General features: G+C 44.7%; 2 protein-coding genes and 1 pseudogene across 2 annotated transcripts; 2 read left to right on the forward strand and 1 right to left on the reverse strand.

Annotated features, from left to right (window-relative positions):
- Window positions 1-2,174: 2,174 nt before the first annotated feature.
- On the reverse strand, window positions 2,175-4,341 carry LOC139367831 (uncharacterized). Its single transcript, XM_071106171.1, has 2 exons — window positions 4,328-4,341; window positions 2,175-4,065 (listed from the first exon to the last, which is right to left on the reverse strand). The coding sequence occupies exons 1-2, from the start codon at window positions 4,339-4,341 to the stop codon at window positions 2,175-2,177; spliced, it is 1,905 nt and encodes a 634-aa protein (XP_070962272.1).
- Window positions 4,342-6,818: 2,477 nt separating this feature from the next.
- LOC139367423 (dehydrogenase/reductase SDR family member 7C-A-like) lies at window positions 6,819-14,558 on the forward strand (annotated as a pseudogene).
- Window positions 14,559-18,376: 3,818 nt separating this feature from the next.
- Window positions 18,377-21,198, forward strand: LOC139367910 (oocyte zinc finger protein XlCOF6-like). Its single transcript, XM_071106290.1, has 3 exons — window positions 18,377-18,596; window positions 18,688-18,868; window positions 19,071-21,198. Exons 1-3 carry the CDS (start codon window positions 18,426-18,428, stop codon window positions 20,441-20,443), a joined length of 1,725 nt encoding a protein of 574 aa, XP_070962391.1. The 5' UTR covers window positions 18,377-18,425; the 3' UTR covers window positions 20,444-21,198.
- The last annotated feature ends 5,341 nt before the right edge of the window (window positions 21,199-26,539 follow it).

The raw sequence follows: 26,539 nt of genomic DNA on the forward strand, positions 1-26,539 counted from the left end.
TCTGCGACGACAAGCAGAAGGGTATGTGAAACACCCCACCCATCCTCGGTCTTTATGAAATGAGAATGAATCGAATTGGTTTTCCCCCACACATGTTCAAATAAAGTTTTAGTATATTGAGATCGGACTGCCTTCTTAGTGGTTTTTCCACCACACTGTAAATTAGTCCTCAGATGTCAATGATAACATCTGCATACAGAGGTAGCCTACTTGTTATCAACATAGTCTGCATGCCCATAGTGAACCTTCTAAAATAGATTTTGGGCACTATATATGCCTACTCATAATGCGACAATCAACAAGGCACACAACTGTAGAATCTGTTCACATTGTTGTTCAATTATTTTGTTGATACAGTGTAGATGGAGTGCGATGAAGTAATATGTTTGGCATTTAGTTACACAGTTGCAGTTCAATTGCAGTAACTACCACACCACCCTTTCTCACAGTTTTGCTACTTTAAAAACTGATTGGTAACTTATTCATTAATCAGTGACAAGTAAAGCGTCTGAATAGTTCTGATGCTAACAATAAGCTTATTTTCAGACAGAGATAATACATTTGAATGGAGGAAGGGATAGAGGCATAGATCGGTTACCTAACTGAACCTGGAAAACAACAGATGATTATTGCCTTACGCAAACTGTAAGTGATCCGAGAATAACTCAGATTACAGGTGTGTGTGTGTGTGTGTGTGTGTGTGTGTGTGTGTGTGTGTGTGTGTGTGTGTGTGTGTGTGTGTGTGTGTGTGTGCGTGCGTGCGTGCGTGTGTGTGTGTGTCTGTGTGTGTGTGTGTGTGTGTGTGTGTGTGTGTGTGTGTGTGTGTCTGTGTGTGTGTGTGCACTGTAGCTTTGGTTGTGCTGTGCTGTGGTGCCTGCATACAGAGCATGCATATCGCTTTTGTTAATGAGAATTGGTGTCACGATAAGTTATATTTCTTATTATATAGGGCGGGTAAGGTCATGTGTTTATGTCCACATTTCCTTCCTAGGGGTACCCAGGGACTATCCTGGGTGTGACACAGTGCAAGTATCCTGGAGGCATTTAATGACTGTCCTGGAGGCATTTAGTGACTATCCTGGAGGCATTTAGTGACTATCCTGGAGGCATTTAGTGACTATCCTGGAGGCATTTAATGACTATCCTGGAGGCATTTAGTGACTATCCTGGAGGCATTTAATGACTATCCTGGAGACATTTAGTGACTATCCTGGAGGCATTTAGTGACTATCCTGGAGGCATTTAGTGACTATCCTGGAGGCATTTAATGACTATCCTGGAGACATTTAGTGACTATCCTGGAGGCATTTAGTGACTATCCTGGAGGCATTTAGTGACTATCCTGGAGGCATTTAGTGACTATCCTGGAGGCATTTAATGACTATCCTGGAGACATTTAGTGACTATCCTGGAGGCATTTAGTGACTATCCTGGAGGCATTTAGTGACTATCCTGGAGGCATTTAGTGACTATCCTGGAGGCATTTAATGACTATCCTGGAGACATTTAGTGACTATCCTGGAGGCACATAGTGACTATCCTGGAGGCACTTAGTGACTATCCTGGAGGCATTTAGTGACTGTCCTGGAGGCATTTAATGACTATCCTGGAGGCATTTAGTGACTATCCTGGAGGCATTTAGTGACTATCCTGGAGGCACTTAGTGACTATCCTGGGGGGGCATTTAATGACTATCCTGGGGGGCATTTAGTGACTAGCCTCGAGGTGACAGAAAGGCATTTTGTGGCAACAGGCAACTTGGTCCGGTCCAAGGTCTTTTTCGGTGTTGTCCTCAGACACTCTTTACATGGCCAGTCAGTGCTACCACACTCACCCTGCAAAACCCTGGAGGCTCACATCCACAGGGGAAAGACAGGGATATACATAGATTAGAGGGGGGGATGTTGTGTGTATTGTCTTTTGTATACAGTGACTGTACATGATTGGGGCTACTGGTGTGACTATATTTTAGTAATATTGTCAGTGTGACGAGTAAAGTTCACTCTTAGAAAAAAGGGTTCCAAAAGGGTTCTGCGGTTGTCCCCATAGAGAACCCTTATTGGTTACATGTATAGCTCTTTGTGGTTCCATGTAGAACCCTTTGTGGAACGGGTTCTACCTGGAACCCAAAAGGCTTCTACTTGGAAACAAATGGGGTTCTTCAAAAGGTTATTCTATGGGTACAGCCAAAGAACCCGTTTGGTTCTAGATAGCACCTTTTTTTGTGGTGTCTTTGCCATATGCATGTTCCTAGCCAATCCTTGTAGATCTAGAGCCATGGGGTTTGGGGTCGGTTTGGAAGTAGGCCTTGGGGTTTGAAAGTAGGCCTTGGGGTTTGGGGTGGATTTGGAAGTAGGCCTTGGGGTTTGGAAGTAGGCCTTGGGGTTTGGGGTGGGTTTGGAAGTAGGCCTTGGGGTTTGGGGTGGGTTTGGAAGTAGGCCTTGGGGTTTGGGGTCGGTTTGGAAGTAGGCCTTGGGGTTTGAAAGTAGGCCTTGGGGTTTGGGGTGGGTTTGGAAGTAGGCCTTGGGGTTTGGAAGTAGGCCTTGGGGTTTGGGGTGGGTTTGGAAGTAGGCCTTGGGGTTTGGGGTGGGTTTGGAAGTAGGCCTTGGGGTTTGGGGTGGGTTTGGAAGTAGGCCTTGGGGTTTGGGGTGGGTTTGGAAGTAGGCCTTGGGGTTTGGTAGTGGGTTTGGAAGTAGGCCTTGGGGTTTGGGGTGGGTTTGGAAGTAGGCCTTGGGGTTTGGTGTGGGTTTGGAAGTAGGCCTTGGGGTTTGGGGTGGGTTTGGAAGTAGGCCTTGGGGTTTGGGGTGGGTTTGGAAGTAGGCCTTGGGGTTTGGGGTGGGTTTGGAAGTAGGCCTTGGGGTTTGGGGTCGGTTTGGAAGTAGGCCTTGGGGTTTGGGGTGGGTTTGGAAGTAGGCCTTGGGGTTTGGGGTCGGTTTGGAAGTAGGCCTTGGGGTTTGGTGTGGGTTTGGAAGTAGGTCTTGGGGTTTGGTGTGGGTTTGGAAGTAGGCCTTGGGGTTTGGGGTGGGTTTGGAAGTAGGCCTTGGGGTTTGGGGTTTGGGGTGGAAGTAGGCCTTGGGGTTTGGGGTGGGTTTGGAAGTAGGCCTTGGGGTTTGGGGTCGGTTTGGAAGTAGGCCTTGGGGTTTGGGGTGGGTTTGGAAGTAGGCCTTGGGGTTTGGGGTGGGTTTGGATGTAGGCCTTGGGGTTTGGTGTGGGTTTGGAAGTAGGTCTTGGGGTTTGGGGTGGGTTTGGAAGTAGGCTTTGGGGTTTGGGGTGGGTTTGGAAGTAGGCCTTGGGGTTTGGTGTGGGTTTGGAAGTAGGCCTTGGGGTTTGGTTTGGGTTTGGAAGTAGGCCTTGGGGTTTGGGGTGGGTTTGGAAGTAGGCCTTGGGGTTTGGGGTGGGTTTGGAAGTAGGCCTTGGGGTTTGGTGTGGGTTTGGAAGTAGGCCTTGGGGTTTGGGGTGGGTTTGGAAGTAGGCCTTGGGGTTTGGTAGTGGGTTTGGAAGTAGGCCTTGGGGTTTGGGGTGGGTTTGGAAGTAGGCCTTGGGGTTTGGGGTGGGTTTGGAAGTAGGCCTTGGGGTTTGGTGTGGGTTTGGAAGTAGGCCTTGGGGTTTGGTAGTGGGTTTGGAAGTAGGCCTTGGGGTTTGGGGTGGGTTTGGAAGTAGGCCTTGGGGTTTGGGGTGGGTTTGGAAGTAGGCCTTGGGGTTTGGTGTGGGTTTGGAAGTAGGCCTTGGGGTTTGGTAGTGGGTTTGGAAGTAGGCCTTGGGGTTTGGGGTGGGTTTGGAAGTAGGTCTTGGGGTTTGGGGTGGGTTTGGAAGTAGGCCTTGGGGTTTGGTGTGGGTTTGGAAGTAGGCCTTGGGGTTTGGAAGTAGGCCTTGGGGTTTGGAAGTAGGCCTTGGGGTTTGGTAGTGGGTTTGGAAGTAGGCCTTGGGGTTTGGGGTGGGTTTGGAAGTAGGCCTTGGGGTTTGGGGTGGGTTTGGAAGTAGGCCTTGGGGTTTGGAAGTAGGCCTTGGGGTTTGGGGTGGGTTTGGAAGTAGGCCTTGGGGTTTGGGGTGGGTTTGGAAGTAGGCCTTGGGGTTTGGGGTGGGTTTGGAAGTAGGCCTTGGGGTTTGGTAGTGGGTTTGGAAGTAGGCCTTGGGGTTTGACTTAAGGAAGTGGATGGCTGCAAACGTTCCACCAAGAAACAAAGAGATCTTCTGTTGAATCTGACAATTAATCTTGATGGTTGTACAGTCGTCTCAAATAAAACTGTGAAGGACCTCGGCGTTACTCTGGACCCTGATCTCTCTTTTGACGAACATATCAAGACTGTTTCCAGTGCCAGCTTTTTACCATCTACGTAACATTGCAAAAATCTGAAACTTTCTGTCCAAAAATGATGCAGAAAAATGAATCCATGCTTTTGTTACTTCTGAGTTAGACTACTGCAATGCTCTACTTTCCGGCTACCCGGATAAAGCACTAAATAAACTTCAGTTAGTGCTAAATACGGCTGCTAGAATCCTGACTAGAACCAAAGAAATTTGATCAAATTACTCCAGTGCTAGCCTCCCTACATTGGCTTCCTGTTAAGGCAAGGGCTGATTTCAAGGTTTTACTGCTAACCTACAAAGCATTACATGGGCTTGCTCCTACCTATCTTTCTGATTTGGTCCTGCCGTACATACCTACACGTACGCTACGGTCACAAGACGTAGGCCTCCTAACTGTCCCTAGAATTTCTAAGCAAACAGCTGGGGGCAGGGCTTTCTCCTATAGAGCTCCATTTTTATGGAATGGTCTGCCTACCCACGTGAGAGACGCAGACTCGGTCTCCACCTTTAAGTCTTTACTGAAGACTCATCTCTTCAGTGGGTCATATGATTGAGTGTAGTCTGGCCCAGGAGTGTGAAGGTGAATGGAAAGGCTCTGGAGCAACGAACCGCCCTTGCTGTCTCTGCCTGGCCGGTTCCCCTCTTTCCACTGGGATTCTCTGCCTCTAACCCTATTACAGGGGCTGAGTCACTGGCTCTTTCATGCCGTCCCTAGGAGGGGTGCGTCACTTGAGTGGGTTGAGTCACTGACGTGATCTTGCTGTCTGGGTTTGCGCCACCCCCTTGGGTTGTGCCGTGGCGGAGATCTTTGTGGGCTATACTCGGCCTTGTCTCAGGATGGTAAGTTGGTGGTCGAAGATATCCCTCTAGTGGTGTGGGGGCTGTGCTTTGGCAAAGTGGATGGGGTTATATCCTTCCTGTTTGGCCCTGTCCGGGGGTATCATCGGATGGGGCCACAGTGTCTCCTGACCCCTCCTGTCCCAGCCTCCAGTATTTATGCTGCAGTAGTTTATGTGTCGGGGGGCTAGGGTCAGGTTGTTATATCTGGAGTACTTCTCCGGTCTTATCCGGTGTCCTGTGTGAATTTAAGTATGCTCTCTCTAATTCTCTCTTTCTCTCTTTCTGTCTCTCTCTCGGAGGACCTGAGCCCTAGGACCATGCCTCAGGACTACCTGGCATGATGATTCCTTGCTGTCCCCAGTCCACCTGGTCGTGCTGCTGCTCCAGTTTCAACTGTTCTACCTGCGGCTATGGAATTCTGACCTGTTCACCGGACGTGCTACCTGTCCCAGACCTGCTGTTTTCAACTCTCTAGAGACAGCAGGAATGGTAGAGATACTCTTAATGATCGGCTATGAAAAGCAACTGACACTTACTCCTGAGGTGCTGACTTGCTGCACCCTCGACAACTACTGTGATTATTATTATTTGACCATGCTGGTCATTTATGAACATTTGAACATCTTGGCCATGTTCTGTTATAATCTCCACCTGGCATAGCCAGAAGAGGACTGGCCACCCCACATAGCCTGGTTCCTCTCTAGGTTTCTTCCTAGGTTTTGGCCTTTCTAGGGAGTTTTTCCTAGCCGCCGTGCTTCTACACCGGCATTGCTTGCTGTTTGGGGTTTTAGGCTGGGTTTCTGTACAGCACTTTGAGATATCAGCTGATGTACAAAGGGCTATATAAATCAATTGGATTTGATTTGTTTTGTTTTGTTTGGAAGTGAGCACAGCTGTCCTCAGGAAGGGTTCAGAGTCAAACCCATATGACTGCCTCTACATGGTGAAACCCACGGGTTTCTCGGTCATCCTCTTTCACGTCTTTATGTGAATATAGGAAGAGGGGTGTTGAATTTTGTCCTGCGGTAGACACCTTATCCCAGGTTCATTCCTCAAATGTAGAACTTGTGTTGCACTGCGTTTACTAGAGTTTAAATATTTGCTATTTGATAACATCATATTGAGATATGATTTCTGTTTGTCAATGATACACAAACATGATCGGAACTTAAAATATTGTACATCACAAACCACATCACAGACTGCAGTACAAAACAATCACATATTGTGTATTTTTTATTTTATTTAACTAGGCAAGTCAGTTAAGAACAAATTCTTATTTACAATGACGGCCTACCCCGGCCAAACCCTAACGACGCTGGCCCAATTGTGCACCGCCCTATGGGACTCCCAATCACAGCCAGTTGTGACACAGCCTGGTTGTGTGAAGTGACGCCTCAAGCACTGAGATGCAGTGCCTTAGACTGCTCCGCCACTCGGGAGCTCCAGTTACTGATGGCCTCTCTCTCTCTCTCTCTCTCTCTCTCTCTCTCTCTCTCTCTCTCTCTCTCTCTCTCTCGCTCTCTCCTCTATCACTCCCTCTCTCCCCTATCCCCCTCTCTCTCTCTCCTCTATCTCCACCCCCCTCTCTCTCTCCTCTATCCCCCCCTCTCTCTCCTATACCCCCCCTCTCTCCTGTCCCCCCCCCCCCTCTCTCGTTCCTGCAGGAGATGGAGGTCCCCAGTGTGATGATGTTGCCCATGCTAATCATGGTGGTTGCTGGGATATTCAACATCTATTACCAGATCAGTCCAAGGTCAAGAACAAAGTAGAGGTCATCACTGATGTCTAGAGTGGGAAGTGGTGAGGATTTTCGATAGTCTTATTTGTAATTCAATCTCAATTCAAATGGGGGAAATTTGAATGAACTGTATAAATGCATCACCATTAAAGAATAGCCTGGGAATAAACCATGTAACATGCTGAGTGATTTAAAAAGTCATACTCAACCGATCAGTGATATAATAGGGATCTCTAATCAGTTGTACAACTGAAATGTGTCTTCCGCATAATTGACATCCACGTCTTAGGCGAGCAGTGGTTTAACTGCCTTGATCAGTGGCAGAGAAACAGATGTTTTCCTTGTCAGCTCAGGGATTTGATCCAGCAACTTTTGATTCCTGGCCCAACGCTCTAACCGTTAGGCTACCTGCCACCTTTAGTAAAAAAAAAAATGGTATCTTTAATTTACAATAGGTAGAATCTATGAAACTAGAAAGGTTCAGAACTTTTGTGAACATCCCAGCACAGTTGGAAAATATATGGCAAATAGGAATCAAAACTGGATGGTGTTCAGAGATAGATGGGAGGGGTTGAGTGGAGCAGAAGGATGGGACTGGATGGTCTTTAGAGATAGATGGGAGGGGCTGAGTGGAGCTGAATGATGGGACTGGATGGTGTTCAGAGATAGATGGGAGGGGCTGAGTAGAGCTGAAGGATGGGACTGGATGGTCTTTAGAGATAGATGGGAGGGGCTGAGTGGAGCTGAAGGATGGGACTGGATGGTGTTCAGAGATAGAAAGGAGGGGTTGAGTGGAGCTGAAGGATGGGACTGGATGGTCTTTAGAGATAGATGGGAGGGGCTGAGTGGAGCTGAAGGATGGGACTGGATGGTGTTCAGAGATAGATGGGAGGGGCTGAGTAGAGCTGAAGGATGGGACTGGATGGTGTTCAGAGATAGATGGGAGGGGTTGAGGGGAGCTGAAGGATGGGACTGGATGGTGTTCAGAGATAGATGGGAGGGGTTGAGTGGAGCTGAAGGATGGGACTGGATGGTGTTTAGAGATAGATGGGAGGGGTTGAGGGGAGCTGAAGGATGGGACTGGATGGTGGTCAGAGATAGATGGGAGGGGTTGAGTGGAGCTGAAGGATGGGACTAAAAACAAACAAAAGATAACTATTGTAAAATGTACTGTGTCCGTAAAATGTGTATAGTACGTACAAACTGGAAGTAGGAGCCTAAGAGTTGTTGGCCATTATATAACTCCAATTAAGGGAGGGATGGTAGGGTTAGTGGAAAATCATTAAGGAAAATATGTATTATATATATATATACACACACACTGCCGGTCAAAAGTTTTAGAACACCTAGGGTTTTTCTTTATTTTTTACTATTTTCTACATTGTAGAATAATAGTGAAGATGTCAAAACTATGAAATAACACATAAGGAATCATGTTGTAACCAAATAAGTATTAAACAAATCAAAATATATTTAATATTTGAGATACTTTAAATAGCCACCCTTTGCCTTGATGACAGTTTTTCACACTCTTGGCATTCTCTCAACCAGCTTCATGAGGTAGGGACCTGGAATGCATTTCAATTAACAGGTGTGCTTTCTTAAAAGTTCATTTGTGGAATTTCTTTCCTTCTTAATGCATTTTGAGCCAATCAGTTGTGTTGTGACAATGTTGGAGGGTATACAGAAGATTGCCCTATTTGGTAAAATACCAAGTCCATATTATGGCAAGAACAGCTTAAATAAGTTAAGAGAAACAACAGTCAATCATTACTTTAAGACATGAAGGTCAGTCAATATGGAACATTTCAATGCAGTTGCAAAAATCATCAAACGCTATGATGAAACTGGCTCTCATGAGGACCACCACAGGAAAGGAAGACTCAGAGGTAACTCTGTTGTGATGAAACTGGCTCTCATGAGGACCACCACAGGAAAGGTGCAGAGGATAAGTTAGAGTTACCAGCCTCAGAAATTGCAGCCGGAATAAGTGCTTCACGGAGTTCAAGTAACAGACACATCTCAACATCAACTGCTCAGAGGAGACTGTGTGAATCAGGCCTTCATGGTTGAATTGCTGCAAAGAAACCACTACTATAGGACACCAATAATAAGAAGAGACTCGCTTGGTTCAAGAAACATGAGTAATGGACATTAGACTGGTGGAAATTTGTCCTTTGGTCTTGAGTCCAAATTGTAGATTTTTGGTTCCAACCGCTGTGTCTTTGTGAGACACGGTGTGGGTGAACGGGTGACCTCTGCATGTGTGGTTCCCACCATAAAGCATGGAAGAGGAGGAGGTGTTATGGTGTGGGGGTGCTTTGCTGGTGACACTGTCTGTGATTTATTTATAATTCAAGGCACACTTAACCAGAATGGCTACCACAGCATTCTGCAGCAATACTCCATCCCATCTGGTTTGGCGTATCATTTGTTTTTCAACAGGACAATGACCCAACACACCATATGTTTCATAGTTTGGATGTCTTCGCTATTATTCTACAATGTAGAAAATAGCAAAAACAAAGAAAAACCCTTGAATGAGTAGGTGTGTGCAAACTTTTGTCTGGTACTGTATATAAATATATATATTTATTTACAAAAAAATATATGGGGGATTGGAAATGATGAAGATACATACATAGAAGCCAACATCTATCTGCAATATTAAAGCTGATCTACCCCTTTAAAAATAAAAACAATTGTTCAATGCAGAAACAAGAGGCCTTGAACCTTGAACAGGGTTAATACCACAGTTAATTAAATCCATCCCTCTCCCTCAGGTTTCAGGTAAGACCCAAGTGCAGACTGTGTAGAAGTAACAAGGTTTATTGCAACAACAGGGGCAGGCAAACGACAGGTCAAGGCAGGCAGAGGTCGGTAATCCAGAGTAGCGAGGCCAAGGTACAGGACCTCAGGCAGGCCCAGGGACAGGTAAGGCAGAAGTCGGTAATCCAGAGTAGTGAGGCCAAGGTACAGGACCTCAGGCAGGCCCAGGGACAGGTGAAATGGATCAGGGCATGACACTTTCTCTCCCACTCCTTTCTCCCTCCATAACTCCCTCCCAGTCCAGAGTGCTTGTCTCTTCCATAAGGGTGGTACCAAGTTGATTCTGTGTGGGCCCAGCTGGGACAAGATGTAGTCTCTGTACAACACTTTGGCTGAACCCAGCGTGGTGAGTCATTAACCAGCAGGGCTGATCCCAGAGTGGTGAGTCATTGACCAGCAGGGCTAATCCCAGAGTGGTGAGTCATTGACCAGCGAGGCTGATCCCAGAGTGGTGAGTCATGATCCAGCAGGGCTGAACCCAGCATGGTGAGTCATGAACCAGCGGGGCTGAACCCCAGAGTGGGGAGTCATTAACCAGCGGGGCTGAACCCCAGAGTGGTGAGTCATTAACCAGCAGGGCTGAACCCGGAGTGGTGAGTCATTAACCAGTGCGGCTGAACCCCAGAGTGGGGAGTCATTAACCAGCGGGGCTGAACCCCAGAGTGGTGAGTCATTAACCAGCAGGGCTGAACCCCAGAGTGGGGAGTCATTAACCAGCGGGGCTGAACCCCAGAGTGGTGAGTCATTAACCAGCAGGGCTGAACCCGGAGTGGTGAGTCATTAACCAGTGCGGCTGAACCCCAGAGTGGTGAGTCACAACACTAATAGGAGTTAACTAATTAAAGTTCTTATCATAGTTTTATGCTCGTCTGTTGTCTCCATCTCCCCTGTCAACATTCCTCTTCTGATGACAGACAATGGCAGGTTATCCCCTCTGAAAGTGCTCTGTCCTCCGGGTGTCTCTCTGCTGCACAGGGCAGAGCAGTGGTGTGTTCGTGGAAAAATGACATATGTCATCAACACCAACACCACAAAGGGGAGGTATGATGATGAGCAAAGACTCCTGTTAGGGAGTAAGTTAAGTGTGTGTCACACCAGCCTTCGCTTTGGCTCCCCCTCCTGTCCGACTCAGGCGTTCAGCGTCGCCGGCCTTCTAGCTGCTGTCGAACCTGCTGCTGGCAAAAGCCTTTCTCTCATCAACCCTGGACTTGTCTCGTCATCACAACACAAACCTGCTTCCAATCCCCACTCTGTCACTGTATATATACTCCCTCTGTCATTTGTATTTGTCGGTCATTGTATACGTTGCTTGTTTTCCTGAGAGGAATCTCTCCTACTATTTCCTGAGAGGAATCTCTCCTACTATTTCCTGAGAGGAATCTCTCCTACTATTTCCCGAGAGGAATCTCTCCTACTATTTCCCGAGAGGAATCTCTCCTACTATTTCCAGAGAGGAATCTCTCCTACTATTTCCCGAGAGGAATCTCTCCTACTATTTTCTGAGAGGAATCACTCCTACTATTTCCTGAGAGGAATCTCTCCTACTATTTCCCGAGAGGAATCTCTCCTACTATTTCCCGAGAGGAATCTCCTACTATTTCCCGAGAGGAATCTCTCCTACTATTTCCCGAGAGGAATCTCTCCTACTATTTCCTGAGAGGAATCTCTCCTACTATTTCCTGAGAGGAATCTCTCCTACTATTTCCCGAGAGGAATCTCTCCTACTATTTCCCGAGAGGAATCTCTCCTACTATTTCCTGAGAGGAATCACTCCTACTATTTCCCGAGAGGAATCTCTCCTACTATTTCCCGAGAGGAATCTCTCCTACTATTTCCCGAGAGGAATCTCTCCTACTATTTCCTGAGAGGAATCTCTCCTACTATTTCCTGAGAGGAATCTCTCCTACTATTTCCTGAGAGGAATCTCTCCTACTATTTCCCGAGAGGAATCTCTCCTACTATTTCCTGAGAGGAATCTCTCCTACTATTTCCAGAGAGGAATCTCTCCTACTATTTCCTGAGAGGAATCTCTCCTACTATTTCCCGAGAGGAATCTCTCCTACTATTTCCCGAGAGGAATCTCTCCTACTATTTCCTGAGAGGAATCTCTCCTACTATTTCCTGAGAGGAATCTCTCCTACTATTTCCTGAGAGGAATCTCTCCTACTGTTTCCTGAGCACTTTATTATTTAGCACTTTGGAGCTTTAATAAATTCAGTATTTCTAAACCTGCGACTGCCTCCACCGCTCTACACTTGTGACAGTGTAAGAGGAGTTTAAAGTTAGGGTAAGAGGTTAAATAATCATTTATTTCAAGCACAAGCAAGTGCCAGCTGTCTTCAGAACTTCACACCCATGTTGCTATTGTATTGCTTAATGTAAAGTTGTCTTAACAGTATAAAGTCCCTCTCCTGTCCTTGCTTCTCTCATCCATATGTTATTTTCATTTTGCATCCCTCTTTCCTCTGCTCAGACATTCCCTCCCAAGCTGGTGCTGCTGGACTTCAGTGACAAGGACAGTATGCCTGAGGTGGTGGATGAGGTGGTGGATGAGGTGGTGGAGTGCTGCAGCTGTGTGCATGTCCTGGTGTGTAACAGCAACACGAAGCTGAAGGCCCCCGTACACACCGCCTCACTTGAGCTGGACAGGAACATCATGGACATCAACTACCAGCACATTGGCCAAAGGTAAGAAGGAAAATACAGTAACACGTTGTTTGAGTTGCAGGTGATCGATTCAGTTATTGATTGAATTACTGATTGATTGATGCTGCAGGTGATTGATTCAGTTATTGATTGAATTACTGATTGATTGATGCTGCAGGTGATTGATTCAGTTATTGATTGAATTACTGATTGATTGATGCTGCAGGTGATTGATTCAGTTATTGATTGAATTACTGATTGATTGATGCTGCAGGTGTCCTTGCAGCTATGATCTCTAGGAGGTCCGGTCACATTCTATTGGTCAACAGCATCCGGGGAGGACTGGTTCCACTTCAGAACCTCCTGTATGGATGGATTACATAGTTCCCCTTTAGAACCTCCTGTATGGATGTATTACATAGTTCCATGACTTTACCAAACGTTACACCACCCTACTAGTGTCAAAACTCACTTGTTTGGCTCTCACTTTAAATATAATTGTTTCTATTGGATATGCAGTGCAAGCATTCTTCTACTGCCTGCAAGCCGAGGTGGAGGAGTATGGGACACTAGTCAGCACTTTTGGCCACACCTTCATCAACGCAGCTGCCCCCTCCAAGCCCCCTGCTAAACCTCAGAAGGACCAGTCTGCATGTAAGTACACACATACACCGTACTGTACATGCACCGTACTGAACATGCACCGTGCTGAACATGCACCGTGCTGAACATGCACCGTACTGAACATGCACCGTACTGAACATGCACCGTACTGAACATGCACCGTACTGTACATGCAACATACTGAACATGCACCGTACTGTACATGCACCGTACTGAACATGCACCATACTGAACATGCACCGTACTGAACATGCACCGTACTGAACATGCACCGTACTGAACATGCACCGTACTGAACATGCACCGTACTGAACATGCACCGTGCTGAACATGCACCGTACTGAACATGCACCGGGCTGAACATGCACAGTACTGAACATGCACCGTACTGAACATGCACCGTACTGAACAGACACCATACTGAACATGCACCGTACTGAACATGCGCCGTACTGAACATGCACCGTACTGATCATGCACCGTACTGAACATGCACCTTACTGAACATGCACCGTACTGTACATGCACCATACTGAACATGCACCTTACTGAACATGCACCGTACTGAACAGACACCATACTGAACATGCACCGTACTGAACATGCACCGTGCTGTACAGACACCATACTATACAGACACCATACTGAACAGACAGTGTACTGAACAGACAGCTCTCTCTGTCTAGTGTCTCCAAACACATGCATACTGTATGCACCTACTGGTTTCCAAACACATGCATACTGTATGCACCTACTGGTTTCCAAACACATGCATACTGTCTGCACCTACTGGTTTCCAAACACATGCATACTGTCTGCACCTACTGGTTTCCAAACACATGCATACTGTCTGCACCTACTGGTTTCCAAACACATGCATACTGTCTGCACCTACTGGTTTCCAAACACATGCATACTGTCTGCACCTACTGGTTTCCAAACACATGCATACTGTATGCACCTACTGGTTTCCAAACACATGCATACTGTCTGCACCTACTGGTTTCCAAACACATGCATACTGTATGCACCTACTGGTTTCCAAACACATGCATACTGTATGCACCTACTGGTTTCCAAACACATGCATACTGTCTGCACCTACTGGTTTCCAAACACATGCATACTGTCTGCACCTACTGGTTTCCAAACACATGCATACTGTCTGCACCTACTGGTTTCCAAACACATGCATACTGTCTGCACCTACTGGTTTCCAAACAAAAGGAGGGTGTGGCAGTATGTGAGTAGAGACAAACATACATTCATAGACTTCAGTCTAGAAAGACGTTCAGTAAAATCATTAGGCTATATGGTATATGTTTTGAGTTTAAAAATTATATATTCATTCTGGACATTCTGAGGTCTCCTTCTCTCCTCAGTTGGCGTGCACCTGGACGATCTGGCCAATGAGATTGTGTGAACGGTGAGCAGGAAAAATAAATAGGTTCTGCTGGCCACGCCCATCCCCAGGGTCACTCGCTACCTCCTCTCCTTCTTCCCCTCGTTCTTCTTTGCCACGGTTCCCGGGGGCGCGAAGGACTCTGTCATGGCAGAACAGACGCAGTAGGAGGAAGGAAAGAGAGAAGAAGAGAGTAGAAGGGAAGAGAGAAAATGTAAGAAGGATAATAGAAGGTATAGCATATTACAGCACAGTTCAATACAATGTAATCTAACCCATGAGGGTAGAAGCATATAGTATACATGTCCACGGCCTCTGATGACATTGCAGTTCGCCATTGTTCCTGTAGATGGCAGCATTTAACTCTTCTTGTATTCTTACAATGTGCCTGTGCCAAACGTTACACCACCCCTACCACTATCAAGATTCACTTGTTTGTCTCTCACTTTAAATATAGTTGTTTCTATTGGCTATTTCAGTGTGTAGACTAGCCACATTATATGGCCTCGTGTGAAGATGTAGTTCGGTAGGTGATGGTTGTCTTTTCATTTGACCTTATTCTTTATCCAATACACTTGTCTGCCTGAATGACTTTATTTGTTTGTTTATTTTATAGAAAACATTTCTGTAAATATTTGGTTGACTTCATTTATATTTCAATGCTATTGTATATGGCACTAATGTCGAGCAATAATACAGACTTGGGATTGATTTTGTTTACAACTTGGGGCTGCAGGTAGCCTAGTGGTTAGAGCGTTGGGCCAGTAACCAAAAGGTTGGTAGATTAAATCCCTGGGTTGACAAGGTAAAAATCTGTTATTCTGCCCCTGAACAAGGCAGGTCGTCAGTGTAAATTAGAATTTGTTCTTAACTGACTTACCTAGTTAAATAAAAAAAATACAACATGCACACATACACACTCAGCCATGTGACCACCATTTTTGGGATGACCCCTCCCTTGCGTGCACACACAAAGCATTGTGATGACCCCTCCCTGTGAAATTGTCATGCAAATGAAGGAGTCAGAAAGAAGGTTGGGCATTAAGTCCCAGCCAACATCATGTCTAGTTTAGTGGATCCATGTCTGTGACATGTTGTCTACTGTTTATTGTCTATGTTAATTATAAATTAAAATCATACCCCCCCCAAAAAACATTTAGTCTGAGACTGAGGTTGTCATCTCCAAGCCTATGTGTGTTGTATTCAAGTGTGTGTGTGTGTATGTGAGTTTGTGTGTATCCGTATTTAAGTGTGTGCTTGTGTCCCAGTCTGAGGTCCAGCTGGTCTGCAGGTCTCTCTCCCTAGGGAACCCTCTTGTCTCCCTCTGTCCTGGAGAGGAATCTAACTCTGACACACACATGAATAAATGCAACTCGCTGATATTTTAAAATGCAAAAAAAAAAAGACCAGAGGGATGTATTTGAGTGATCAGCTGGACCTTCCAAATTGGCCTTTTAATCTGCAGTATTTACATCTGTCATGTAAGGATGGTGGAATTATCTATGTTTTATTGTATGCAATAAAGGTTATATAATTCACTTATCCATGTTTCATGAGTGAGAGTGGATCATGTATGAGGAATTAAATGACATACATGTATAGACATTATGGACAGTATGTGGATAGAATATGTAGTATATATGAAGAATACATAGGATGTAATAGTATATTGAATACTTTCTGAATGCACTGTATATTTGGGCATTTTGTGACTTTCAAATGAGTATCAATTACTGGTAAGCAGCATTCAAATGACTGAACCAGATATACTGTGCAGTTGGATGCCACGACAACTAAATACTAATTACACATTTACAGTCTCTCCCCATTCATTGGTTATTCATCTCATTTAATATGTAGGTAATAATATCAATTATTGTACTAAATCTATATATGAAGTGGCGTGTATTAAAATGTCAGCCATGACACCATTAGTGAAAGACAGACACCTTGTACCGATACTTACCTCCTCAGGAATGGGCTGTGAGAGAGGCAGGTGATCAACCTTATCGATATTTAAGACTCTGTGTTGACTCTATCCTGAGTTACGGAGGTTATATAGGGGGTAATGATTACCCAAACCTTCATCTACACAACACAAGCTTTACTGCTAGACCTAAAGTAGCTGACAGATCTGATACTGCCAACACGGGTGCTTTTATTATTTGACTATAAGATATGAGGAAAATACAAGCATTGTCAATGTCCCTTTTCGTACTTTCCTTCCCCCTCAATGGGCGTTCTGACAATCTCACTGTCTGCGTTGTCTGTTCCATCAGATAATGCCTCTCAATGAGAACATGCAATGATTGTTGTTTTTCTTTAGATATTATATATTTAATATTTAAACAAGATTCTAATCTTTTATCAACTCCAGTGTGCACAGATCTTCCTTCCATAGAATGGTTCCTCACAGATGAATCAGAAAATAAAGTATCACTCAGCATGTTACCAGGGAACTGATACAGTGAGGAAAACCATATTCTCCCAGTGTTCTCCAGTGTTAAATCAACACTGATCATGTTAAATTTAAGACATTCCAGGACTGGATTTGTCCAGAGCAGATTGTGGATTAATATTTGTTTAATTTAATTTAATCTTTTTATCTGTAAAATACTAAGACATAAAAGGCATTTTTGGCGCATTTCCCCCCCCAAAATGTTATTTATAGTAAAACATGTACAACATATTAGTTCCCTCTGGGCAAGTCGGTACATATATCTAAGGATAACCACACAACATTTGCCCCATGCAGATGTCAAATGGCAGTCAAGCATCCAGACCCGGTGCCAGGATAAAGTGACTATGGGGACAATTTGGTGTTCTTGCATTGGAATTATATTGAATTCTGCTTATATCACGCTATACCAATAGAAACATACATTTAAAATGCAGAGACTGTTATTATTGAGTGTTTTTGAAGTGACAGGTTGGCGCGAAATCTGTAGCCTATCTACGCTGCGCTGTATCAACGTAAAAGCTAGGCCTTCGAGCAGTCATAATGACCCAGATTCAGCAGGAGGCAGGCAGATAGCGGTGCCAATGAGTTTGGGATTTATTTACACAGAGATGATGTTTCAAAGATAAAGATGACAGGCTATTTACAAATATATGTATATACAAAATATTGCCTTCAAAAGGTCAGCATTCAAAGAAAAAAAACTCTCCTCAGGTCAAATCTGTTTTAACCAATAAACCATAGGCGGTGTCTACCTGGCTCAAATACAGCCCCCCCTTGAATTACCCAAAAGTGAACTAACTACTAGAACATCCCCAAAACCGTCACATAAATACATTTGTGAGCTCTCCAAACAACGTTTCCACTTGGAGAATGAGAATGGTATGAATGTATATTATATTTACTGAATAGTCAACATTTCCATAACCAAACATTCTAAATGAATGGGGTAAAATGTTCGTTTCGGTACAATTTTTTAAATGCTTACAGATAATTTGTTCTTTAGACATGGTGGAATCTTTTTGTGTCTGTAACACTAATTATCCGAGAAATTGCGGTGGAAACGCCTTTATGCACAACTATTGATATAATAACCATAATTTGGAAGTAACCTCCTCCTCTCACTACGACTCGGGGAATACATGCAGTTTATTAGGCTACAGATTATATAAATTCGGATTAACTTCACAGTAGTGAAGTAGTGCACTGTGAACTTCATGAACCTTTCCAATACGTATCAAGGTTCTTGCTCTGGTGACTTGACGATCGATGCTAGTTTAACAGGTGTTGTGACGAAACGCTCCCCCCTGCCAGAATCTATGTTTAATATAACAAACATACATTCATTATTAATTTCGGTTGACTAGCCTGACGTGACGTTTGTTCTATAGAAAGTATTTGACTCTGATGTGTGTCGTAGAAAGTATTTGATTCTAGCCACAAAATTAAGGAAATTAGAAGAGGGGGGATTTCGGCAAGGCCATTTTCTTGCCGCTTGTTTCCTTTCGGGCAATAATACAGAGTAGCACCGGAAACATTTGACAGCGAATAGGAAGCGAACTAGCCGGCTAGCAGTCATGTCGAGCAAAAATATATTTCAAACAGAGTTATCCCACATTATGGAGTTATACGTTGAAACAACAGTTAGGGAGATGGAGAGACTCCTCGACGAGTGTGCTGCTGTTTTAGAGAATGAAGAGAATAGTTTACTGAAGAGAGAAATGGAGCGTGTGAATACAACCAACACGGTGAGTCCATCGTTAGCCCTACTGCCGCCAGTATTATTAATATTATTCCTTACGTCATCCGTATTTCAGTCAGTTGTTCTCAATCTTTCAGATTAAATTTGCGTCATTCATGGAAGTGTTGAGTGAAGGCTTGATGGAGAAAATATCACTGCTGATGATGGTGGACGAAACGGAGGTAAAAACTGTGGAGAAGACTGGTGGAGGTGGTGAGAGCTGTGGAGAAGATGGGCGCTTCAGTCGGGAACTAGCAACACAAAAAGTAGCAGTAGAGGGTGAGTAGCTTTTATTTAGATTTTTTTTTTTTATTGTTGGGTGTTCCCAGTACCCATTTCAAACAGAACATATCCGTTTCCTGTGTAAATTCAATGATATCATGACAGTTGTTTTTTTTTTTTTTCAACAATCCGATTATTTATCTTCCTGTTTATTTCTGCGTGTGCACAGCAACAACCAAGATGACCCTCTCTGTTACAGATGAGGTGTCTTCTTCTGAGTCTGATCATCAGGAGGAGGACCTTGACCCCCTGTCCTCACCTTCATCGGACGAGGAATGCCTAGTTGAGGTTGATCCCAGTCAGCATGCTGACCCATCTGCATCAGACCCAGATAAACAAGGCCCAGCTAGGGATGGAGAAGATGTCCAATGTGGGGATTCTGGACCCCTCACCTGTTCCCATTGTGGAAAATGTTTCAGGAAGAAAGGGTTTCTGACGAGACACATTCAGTCCCGTAAAAAAACCTACAGCTGTTCTCCGTGTAGGAAAGGTTTTGATCTGGCCAAACAGCTTGAGGTACATTCTGTTAAACCACGCATAGAGAACACCTTCAGTTGTAACGACTGCAGTGCGGTGTTTCACCGTAAATGTACTTTGCAGTCCCACTTGAAGGGTCACCTAATGGAGGAAACGGTCACGTGTACAGTTTGTGAAAGAAAGTTTCTAGGGGAAAAAAGACTGGAGTTGCACAAGTGCAATGGACGGAAAATATTCAGCTGCTCTTCCTGCCCGGAGATCTTAAAGACCAGGGAAGGGTTGTCTTATCGTGAGGAGACACATTCAGAGGAGAGGAAATATAGCTGTGAAACATGCAGCAAAACATTCTTAACCGCTGTGTCCTTAAAAACCCACATGATGTCTCATAAAGAGAAGGATCATCGTTGTACTGTATGTAGCCAACATTTCAGCCGCGCACCTGCTCTCAGAAAGCATATGATGGTCACCCATCCTGAAGAAATGCCTGAAAAACATTGCATCTGCAGTGTGTGTGGTAGATGTTTCACCAAAAGGAACAATCTGTATAAACATATGAGGACACACAAGGAAGAGAGACTTTTTTCTTGCAACATTTGTGGCAAGAAGTTTAATTCCTCCGGTAATCTCAGCAGACACAATAGAACTCACACGGGCCAGAAATTGTATTCCTGTGACCTTTGTGACAAAAGCTTCACCCAGTCCGGAACCCTGAAGACTCATAAACTAAACGCTCACACTGAAGGTGAAGAAAAGCCTTCTTTCAAGTGTGAGATTTGCGGGGATGTTTGTTCAAGTCGTTATACTCTAAAGAATCACATGGTCACTCACACAGGGAAGAAACCATATCATTGTAGCGTTTGTGGGAAAGGTTTCTTTAGCAATCAACTTCTTAAAGTTCACATTCACATTCACACAGGGGAGAAACCCTTTGAGTGTGATCAATGTGGGAAGAGGTTCAGTCAGAAAAGTCATCTAACATATCACGAGCGTGTGCACAGCGGTGTCAAAGCATTCGTGTGCGGCGTCTGTGGGAAGGCCTATGCTAATAGACAGAATCTGAAACTCCACAAGTGCAGCATTTCTGCAAAATTGTAGTTCTTTAGCGCCACAGCTAATTAATTTATTTTTATTTTTAATTGGACTCATTCGTTCATGTTCCTCCATTGTGAAGTGAAACTACAAAGGATCAATCTAAGGTAAATTATTTGTTGTTCCTGTTGTTGTGACTGTGCTCTATTCTGTGTCCTAGCGCCAGACAGACGGTGCAGTAGCTTGCTCTTAATCACAATGTCACTGTGGGTCACTGTGAATGTATTGATCCTGCTGATTCTAATAAGAGACCTTTCATATTGTTGGAGTCTCTCTTATTGATTATTTTTGTTCTGTACTCATTATCAATCAATATTTCAGCTCAATTTCCAATGTCATCCGGTCGGCGTATGTTTTGTTTACTGAGGTTATGAATTTAACTCTCTTAGGCTGATGTCTGTTTGCTTTGTTATCTAGATGATAGCAATGTTTTCCTGCTTAAATATATATATTTTTGACAATCAACAGAGAAATCAGATGACAGCATTAGTGATTTTTACCCCAGCGTCATTGGTTAGGCTTTAGATGAAAGTATTATTTGTAAATAATGCATAAACCAATTACTATTTTTATTCATTTATCCTTCAAGTCACACTGTATTGCGCTATCTCCCTCAGCGTGTTATGAGTACAATGGGATTCTATAAGATCTCTGGCAACATATTATACTGAACAAAAATGTAAACGCAACATGTAAAGTGTTGGTCCCATGTTTCATGAGCTGAAATAAAAGATCCCAGAAATGTTCCATACACACAAAAAGCTTGTTTCCATCATATTTTGTGCACAAATTTGTTTACATCCCTGTTGGTGAGCATTTCTCCTTTGCCAAGATAATCCATCCACCTGACAGGTGTGGCATATCAAGAAGCTGATTAAACAGATGATTACACAGGTGCACCTTGTGTTGGGGACAATAAAAGGCCACTCTAAAATGTGCAGTTTTGACACACAACACAATGCCTCAGATATCTCATGTTTTGAGGGAGTGTGCAACTGACATGCTGACTGCAAGAATGTCCACCAGAGATGTTACCAGATAATTGACTGTTTATTTCTATACCAGAAGCTGTCTCCAAATGTCATTTTAGAGAATTTGGCCAGCTGGCCTCGCAACCGCAGACCACGTGTAAACTCGCCATCCCATGACCTCCACATCCGGCTTCTTCACCTACGGGATCGTCTGAGACAAGCCATCCGGACAGCTGATGAAAATGTGGGTTTGCACAAACTGAAGATTTTCTGCACAAACTGTCAGAAACCGTCTCAGGGAAGCTCATCTTTATGCTCGTCGTCCTCACCAGGGTCTTGACCTTACTGCAGTTCGCCGTCATGACTGACTTCAGTGGGAAAATGCTCACATTCGATGGTCACTGACACGCTGGAGAAGTGTGCTCTTCATGGATGAATCCCAATTTCAACTGTACCGGGCAGATAGTGTTGTGTGGGCGAGTGGATTGCTGATGTCAACGTTGTGAACAGAGCACCGCATGGTGCCGGTGGGGTTATGGTATGGGCAGGCATAAACTACGGACAACACACAATTGCATTTTATGTTGCAATGATCTGTACACAATTCATGGAAGCTGAAAATGTCCCAGTTCTTCCATGGCCTGCATACTCACCAGACATGTCACCCATTTGAGCATGTTTGGGATGCTCTGGATCGACGTGTACGACAGCGTGTTCCAGTTCCCGCCAATATCCAGAAACTTTGAACAGCCATTGAAGAGGAGGTGGGACAACAACCAACAGCCTGATCACCTCTATGCGAAGGAGATGTTGCGCTGCATGAGGCAGATGGTCGTCACACCAGATACTGACTGGTTTTCTGATTTACGCCCCTACCTTTTTCTTAAAGATACAGTATCTGTAACCAACAGATGCGTATCTGTATTCCAGTGGAGGCTGCTGAGGTGAGGACTGCTCAAATTAATGGCTGAAACTGAGCAAATGTAAACCATGTATTTGATACCATTTCGCTCTAGCCATTACCACAAGCCCGTCCTCCCCAATTAAGTTGGCACCAACCTCCTGTGCTGTGTTCCCAGTCATGTGATTAGGGACAGAGATTAGGGCCTAATTAATTTATTTAAATTGACTGATTTCCTTATATGAACTGCAACTCAGTAGAAATCTTTGAAATTGTGGCACATTGCATTTATATTATTGAATAGAGGGGCCACTGAGCTGGGAAACCTGGTTAGAGTGTAGGGACGGCAGGTAGCCTAGTGGTTAGAGTGTAGGGACGGCAGGTAGACTAGTGGTTAGAGTGTAGGGGCGGCAGGTAGCCTAGTGGTTAGAGTGTAGGGACGGCAGGTAACCTAGTGGTTAGAGTGTAGGGACGGCAGGTAGCCTAGTGGTTAGAGTGTAGGGGCGGTAGGTAGCCTAGTGGTTAGAGTGTAGGGGCGGCAGGTAGCCTAGTGGTTAGATTACATTGCATTTATATTATTGAATAGAAGGGCCACTGAGCTGGGAAACCTGGTTAGAGTGTAGGGACGGCAGGTAGACTAGTGGTTAGAGTGTAGGGACGGCAGGTAGCCTAGTGGTTAGATTGTAGGGACGGCAGGTAGCCTAGTGGTTAGAGTGTAGGGACGGCAGGTAGCCTAGTGGTTAGATTACATTGCATTTATATTATTGAATAGAAGGTCCACTGAGCTGGGAAACCTGGGGAATAGGAAGCCTTGCAGCCTGTCTGAGTTGTACGATCTGATTTGTCGAACCAGAAGGTCATCCTTAATAGGAACAAATATGATCAAATACAGACATCACCATGTCAAATCTGCAATAGCTCCAACAAACTAAAGTCCTTTTGTTGTCAGTAACCTACTAAGGTCTGCTCTGTTGTTGTCTTCAAGGCTGTGTTTGGATTCAGCAGCGTTGAATTGGTGCGACTCAGCCCAAAGTACAGTTGACTGACTGGGCCTGTCATAACGGATACAATGCATTCGGAAAGTAAAAGTAAAATGCAAATGAATTACTTAAAAATCATACAATGTGATTTTCTGGATTTTTGTTTTTGATTCTGTCTCTCACAGTTGAAGTGTACCTATGATAAAAATTACAGACCTCTACATGCTTTGTAAGTAGGAAAACCTGCACATTTGGAAGTGTATCAAATACTTGTTCTCCCCAGTGTGTGTTTGTGTGTGTGTGTGTGTGTATGTATGTATGTATGTATATGTATGTATGTATGTGTGTGTATATTTATATGTATATATGTAGTCAGAGAGAGTGTGTGTATTTAGCCAGGACCGGGGACACATTATAACGTGTCACCAGGTCATATTAAAGGTGAATCCAGAGGAGGACACGCAGGGATTACCACCCATATCGCCACACTCCCTAATCTACCTAATCAGATTTATCTGGGATAACAGACGTGTCGTGACCTCGTCTCCCCCTCCCTGAGCTCCTTGTAATTCTCTCTCTCTCCATGAGAGTAACATTATACAAGGCTAGCAGATGTGTTAGGAGTCCCAGGAAATCAGGGCAGACATTTCAGCAGGTATTAATCCTCCTCTAACTCTTAATGGAGATTAGTGAGCTCTGAGGCCTGAGCTTGGAAACAGACATTAACCTGCTTTCTACTGGGGCTGCATGGGGTCCCACTGTGTGTGGGTTCATGTGGTGAGGTAGGTAATGTGTATGTTGAATTGAAAATTATTATTTTCTATTCGTGTACCTAAAGAAAAGTGTTAGTCCTGGCCGATACTGCTCTCATGAGTTCAAACGAGTCTAATCCATCCACTATCACTAACCTAAAGACGTTGGACTCTAGATTCTCTGGGTCTCTGGATCTCTTCACAGAAGTGCAGGTCAGATAAGGTGATTAGTAGAGCTCTGCCCTACTGCAGCCTGGAGACTCAGCCATGATAACCTGGCAAAGGGCCTTATGGCCGATTAGGGTCAGCCTAGCCAATTAGCCTCCAGTCTGTCTCTGAGACTGAAGGAGATGACGTGGAGAGACATGGATCCGATGGGCTGATAGGAAGGATGGCCATCTACTGGAAGAGACGATGGCTTTATGAGGTCAGGGAGAAAGGTATATACCGAGCAAGGATGTAGGTAAGGAAGGATATAAGGAAGGATGTGAGGAAGGAGGGATATAAGGAAAGTTGGTGGAAATGTGAGGATGGAGGGATGTAAGGAAAGAAGGAAAGATGTGAGGGATGGAAGGAAGGAAGGATATAAGGAAAGGATGTGAGGAACTACACTAGTTCTGCACTACATGGCCTAAAGTATGCGGACACGTGCTCGTCGGAGTTGGTCCCCCCTTTTCTGCTATAACAGCCTCCACTCTTCTGGGAAGGCTTTCCACTAGATGTTCACTGGAACTAAGGGGCCTAGCCCGAACCATGAAAAACAGCCCCAGACAATTATTCCTCCTCCACCACTCCAGCCGACGCTTGGCATTGCTCATGGTGATCTTAGGCTTGTGTGCAGCTGCTCGGTCATGGAAACCCATTTTATGAAGCTCCCGACGAACAGTTCTTGTGCACGGTAGTGGAACTCGTGAGTGTTGCAATCGAGGACAGACGATTTTTATGCGCTACGCCCTTTAGCTCTCAGCGGCCCTGTTCTGTGAGCTTGTGTGGCCTACCACTTCGCAGCTGAGCCGTTGTTGCTCCTAGATACTTAAGAGTTGACCGGGGCCACTCTAGCAGGTCAGAAATTTGACGAACTGACTTGTGTGCGTGGAATTCTATGGCGGTGCCACTTTGAAAATTACTGAGCTCTTCAGTACGCGCCATTCTACTGACAATGTTTGTCTATGGAGATTGCATGGCTGTGTGCTCGATTTTATACACCTGTCAAACGGGTGTGGCTGAAATAACCGAATCCACTCATTTGAATTGGTGTCCACATACTATAAGGACTGAATGCAAACTCAAGTTATGGTTCGGCCCATAGTAACGAACGACTTATGATTGTCATTCATTTATTCACTAAGAATACGATTGAATAAGCCAGCAAATTAGGAATGGCCCTTGGCTTTGTTCAAACAGAAACATCCCAGTTGATTGTTGGACCGTGACCTGTATTTCCCTACAACACAATGAGACCACTACAGCGGATATGATTGGTTTGGAGAGGAATACACCTCCCTCATTATAAACCCCACCCATAAACACACAAGATGTGGAGGACAGATGACAGGATCTACAGGGTAACCATGGACACGTTTATGGCTAAAAGCACACCCCCTTCCCCCCACAGTGGCATAAGAAGAGCTTATCCTTTCCTTAAGTGTCTGGTTTTATCTCTTACCTCTCCACTTCACACCAGTTTCATCTGGCACACACACACACACACAGTGTTTGGCACACTCTCTGAACCCTGAACGCTCTGTGAATCTCTAAAACTAATTCAGGTTAGGCTGCTCCAGGGTGTGTCTCTCTGGTTGGAACAGCCTCCGAATATTATTATAGATAATTAGTTATCCAGTCTGATGAACTCCAGGTCCATATTATTATAGTTACCAGTTTGAATGCTGATGCCGCCCTGTGATAAGCATTGCCCACTTTGTCAAAGGCAGGGCCTCAAAATGTTTTGCTTGTCCATTCCAACCCGCGTCTTGCTGGGTGCTGTTGGAGAGACCCATCGCTGTGGCGCTCCACCAACGTTCTGTCAAAAATAATCACAGAGCAGAAATGATGTGGCAGAAACAGCCCATGGTAGAAAGAGTACGTTGTATTTTCTCTAGCTTATCCTGGAGATAGTATGGATGACAATATAATGAGACAGTCACTTTTTTACATCATGCAGGTTTCTCCGATCAAATAGCTTAACCTAAATGGTGCCCAATCAAATCAAAAATTAGCGCGACATGTTAACAAACACATTATCCTTAAAACAGGACAGGTCAAAGTCAAAGGGACAATACGAATGGACACACACACACACACACACACACATACACACACACACACACACTGTGGACAATATGAATGGACACACACACACACACACACACACACACTGTGGACAATATGAATGGACACACACACACACACACACACACACACACACACACACTGTGGACAATATGAATGGACAATATGAATGGACAATCAGGCTACGCACAACTGCTTTCCAGGAG

The sequence above is a fragment of the Oncorhynchus clarkii genome, chromosome 16 (assembly GCF_045791955.1).
Source record: "Oncorhynchus clarkii lewisi isolate Uvic-CL-2024 chromosome 16, UVic_Ocla_1.0, whole genome shotgun sequence".
In the NCBI taxonomy this organism is placed as follows: Eukaryota; Metazoa; Chordata; class Actinopteri; order Salmoniformes; family Salmonidae; genus Oncorhynchus; species Oncorhynchus clarkii.